The sequence below is a fragment of the Vicia villosa genome, linkage group LG5 (assembly GCF_029867415.1).
Source record: "Vicia villosa cultivar HV-30 ecotype Madison, WI linkage group LG5, Vvil1.0, whole genome shotgun sequence".
Lineage (NCBI taxonomy): Eukaryota > Viridiplantae > Streptophyta > Magnoliopsida > Fabales > Fabaceae > Vicia > Vicia villosa.
Window position 1 is genome coordinate 77872001 of NC_081184.1, and position 4388 is coordinate 77876388.

General features: G+C 32.9%; 1 protein-coding gene across 1 annotated transcript; it reads right to left on the bottom strand.

The window, feature by feature from the left end:
* Window positions 1–2636: 2636 nt before the first annotated feature.
* Window positions 2637–3074, bottom strand: LOC131604877 (uncharacterized). The gene has a single exon (XM_058877292.1). The coding sequence runs from the start codon at window positions 3072–3074 to the stop codon at window positions 2637–2639; it is 438 nt and encodes a 145-aa protein (XP_058733275.1).
* Between the last annotated feature and the right edge of the window lie 1314 nt (window positions 3075–4388).

Consider the following 4388-nt stretch of genomic DNA (forward strand, 5'->3'; position numbering starts at 1 on the left):
GTTACACTCAATCTACCTCTGACTAATCATTATTCACCTTGACAACTGACAATGATTTTATAGCTCTCCTCGTTTATGTGGATGACATAATCCTAGCTGGTACTTCTATGTCTTAATTCTCTCGAATCAAACAATCTCTAGACCTGAATTTTAGCATCAAAGATCTTGGTATGTTGAAATATTTTCTTGGATTGGAAGTTTCTCATTCCAAGGAAGGAATCTCATTATCCCAACGCAAATATTGTCTCGATTTGTTACAAGAATTTGGTCTGCTTGGATCAAAACCAGCTCCCACTCCCCTTGATCCTTCAGTCAAGCTTCATGCTGATAATGGAAAGCCATTTGAAGACATTGGAGCTTATAGGAGACTCATAGGTTGTCTACTCTATCTGAACACCACACGGCTAAACATCACTTATGCTACACAACAGTTAAGTTAATTAATACATAGTCCTACTATGGCTCATTATCATGCTGCCTGTAGAGTCATCCGTTACTTGAAAAGTAGCCCTGGCAAAGGTTTACTTTTTTGCAAAAATTTTGAGCTTCAACTCTTTGGTTTTTCCGATGCTAATTGGGCAGGGTGTCTTGACTCTAGAAGATCTATTCCAGGTTACTGTTTTTTTCTTGGATCCTCCCTCATTTCCTGGCGTGCAAAGAAACAACAAACGATATCTCGATCTTCCTCATAGGCTGAATATCATGCACTGTTATTTGCTACATGTGAGCTCCTTTGGTTGACTGCTTTAATGAAGGAACTGCACATCACATGTTCAAAAACCCATGTTCTTTACTGTGACAGCCAGAGTGCAATGCATATTGCCTCTAATCCGGTATTCCACGAACGGACTAAACACTTAGACATTGATTGTCACTTGGTTCGAGAGAAACTCCAAAAAGGATTGCTGCGTCTTTTACCTATATCTACTCAAGAACAGCTTGTTGACTTCCTCATCAAAGCTCTCTCTACCTCAACTTTCAATAAGTTTGTTTCCAAGCTTGGCATGATCAATATTCACCATGCTTAGCTTGAGAAGGGCTATTGAAGTATTAGACTAAATATAGTTTCTAATTAGATTTAGTTTAATATTAATGCAATGTACAAGTGTCAGCTTGTGATAGGTTATCATGGTGATTGCATTCTAGTGGTTAGCATAGGATTACTTTCCCTCCTTTGTAAACCATTCAAATGTAAACCTATAAAACCTATCAGCTGTAACTGTAATCAGTAGTGAAGCATAATAAAGCTTTCCCTTTTCTTCTCCAGTTGTTCAATCTTGTTTCACTGTAAATGCTTCATCTCAACATTCACAATATTCAACTTACATCAAGCCTTGGTCTGTTTAATGTGGTGGCAATGATAATTACTGTTAACATACCCGCATATCTCTTCTCGCTACCTTCTCTATTTTTCACCAGTTTGTGGGCGTATATGATTTGATGATATACTTCTAAAGAGAGTTATTGTTGTTCTCTTTTACTATTTGATTCTGTTAATTATGATGATATATAGGAATAGGAAATTGTTTCCTCTAGATTTCATCGGGCACTAGGAATTTCTTTCCTCTAAGGATTTTATTGGGCACCAGTATTTATTATTGGAACCATATTTTTTGAAGACTGTAAGGTGTTTTCGAAGGAATTTGAGCAGTACAATTCAGTCGTTGTTTCTAACAATGTACTATTTTAATTCTCTATGATTTTTATCATCGGTGTTATAGGCCCTAAAAGTTGGCTGTTAATATGGCTGTTGAGATTTACCACTACCATATGACAGAACTGGTCATTTTTTTATTTGTGTACTTTTTTAAATATCTTTTGATTATCCGACCTGCCAGGATTAATTAAGCAAGATTATGTAGAAAACTTTTCATTTCGTAGAATGAACAGCGTGGTTGAGGCTTTTGTTTTCTATTAATATTTTATTTGGCACATTTGGCAAAGTCTCTATACGTTATTCGATAAATTGTCCAAAATCTGCAATTTGAAAGCAATTGTTCTAATCATGAATATTACGTTGGTTGTGTCATATGTTTATCCTCACTGTTTCTAGATTTTAATAAGAAGATCTCCATCTGTATATAAATGCTTAGTTGTTATTATTTAAACTATGCAATTTAAGTGCATTTGTCATTACAAATTCTTTAGTAAGCGTTTAGTTTAGTGGTTTGTGTGATTTCTCCATGGTTTGTTCATTGTGAATCATTGAGATTTTGAACATGTTGGTTTTTAGTTTACTGGTTTGTGTGATTTCTCCATGGTTTGATCATTGTGAATCATTGGGTTTGGTGCATGAGTGCATCCTTATGTTATTATTTCAGGAGCTAGCTTTACTGTACTATAGTAAATATGGTGTTGATATATTATCATACGAACGAAAAAAAATGTATTGCGATTATTTCACATAGTCTTGTAGAAATAAAAACAATGATTGATAACCTTAAATAGATCTAACCTTCAATATTAACAATTCCGAAACAATCTTTTCTTATATGACAAGTTATAATATATTTCAAATAGTTTTACAATAACTTTTTTTTTTTGGAAATAAGAGACTTTATTGATCCAAAAAACAAGTTACATCAAAGCGATCCCACGGATCCAGCTACAAAGAAGACTAAAAACCTAGTACGATCTTAACAAACCATAAGACAAGCTATATGAGTTTTAAGATTTTTACAAGTCCAACCCCTATAAACAATCTTATCCAAAATCTCATGAATAATATGAGTATAATCACTAGGTTGACCAAAGGCACCTCTATTTCTATGGATCCATACACCATAGACAGTTTCGGTTACTGCTAATTTGAAGAGTCTAGCCCTCCAACCCTTTCCTTTTCCCATGTTCATAATCCATATAAATTCCTCATCCCAAGCTCTTGGACTATGATCTATCTGAAGCCAATTGAGAATAGCACACCATATCTTGCGATATTCTTCACAAGCAAAAAAGATGTGATTGTCATTCTCCTCTTTATCACAGAGATGGCAAGTAGTATTTTGAAGGAAACCTAGATGACACAACCTACTTTTAGTAGCTAGTCTCCGATGACATAAAAGCCAAAAGATCATTAAAGCACATGGTCTATCACTACAACATTTTAGGCTTTAGGCCACGGAAGAATAGGCAACGGCATAAAAAGCGTTGTCTATAAGGTAATAAACCACGGTTTTTTACTCGTTGATAAATTTCTAGATTTTTAATAAAAACCGTAGTGTATACACTTTATGCTGCGGTTTTGTAACCGTGGACAAAACAAACCGTCCCCTATTTACTTTTAACCACGGTGTTTAAATTGTTGTCACAGTCTATACTAAAGACTACGGTTTTGATATAAAAATCTTGTAAATTTAAATTAAAAATGCTTTTAAAATTGGCCACTGCAGGATTTAAACTGTGTACGTAACTATTCTTAAACAAACCAACCTTAACCACCCATACAAACTTATACTATCAGCAAGTATTTTTATATTGAGTGAACACCCATTTTGGTCCCTCACAAAAATTACAGAACCCAAATTAGTCCTCTACAAAAAATAGGACCCGATTTAATCCCTTACAAAATATAACCGGGTCATATTAGTCCTTCTGAGAATATTTTTTTCAAATCGGTTTTTTCTTCTACTTTTAAACCGTGACTGGACCGCCAAGTCGTATTTTATTTTTCATTTTTATTTTTTAAATACTAAATAGATTTTTTTTTTTAATTTTGATTTTATTTTTAAACAATTCAGATTTTAAAATATAAAAAAGATAAGATTTGTTTTGAGAAGGAATATAACTTAAGACATTTAGGTCACATCCTATGCCTTTACCACTATGTCAACATACACTTGTGACAAATAATTGACATGATTTATAGTAATATTAAACAATTCTGAATTTAAAACAAAAAATATAAATTTTGATACCTACGGGGTCTCAAACCCAAGTCCCTTAAAATTAAATGGTAGTCACTTTATTGTAAATATGAAAAGTAATCTAAGAGGGGTTGCATGAATTAGATTAATTGATATTAGTGAATTTTTCTCGATAATGAATGTTAACAATGTTTTGATTTTTTTGAAACTATTATAACAATTTCGAAAAAATTAGAACAATATTGCTAACATTTATAATCGAGAAAAATTCACTAATATCGATTAATCTAACTGATTCACCCACTCTTAAATCACTTTTCATATTTACAGTACACTTAAGTGACTATCATTAAATTTGAAGGGACTTGAGTTTGAGACCTCATGGGTACAAATTTTATATTTTATATTTTAAATTTAGAATTTTTTAATATTACTATAAATCATGCGAATTATTTGTCACAAGTGTACGTTGGCATAGTGGTAAAGGCATAGGATGTGACCTAAATGTCTTAAGTTCGATTCCTT

What these genes read in the sequence shown, in the direction of transcription:
- LOC131604877 (XM_058877292.1), bottom strand. Translation starts at nt 3,074, where the DNA reads ATGATCTTTTGGCTTTTATGTCATCGGAGACTAGCTACTAAAAGTAGG.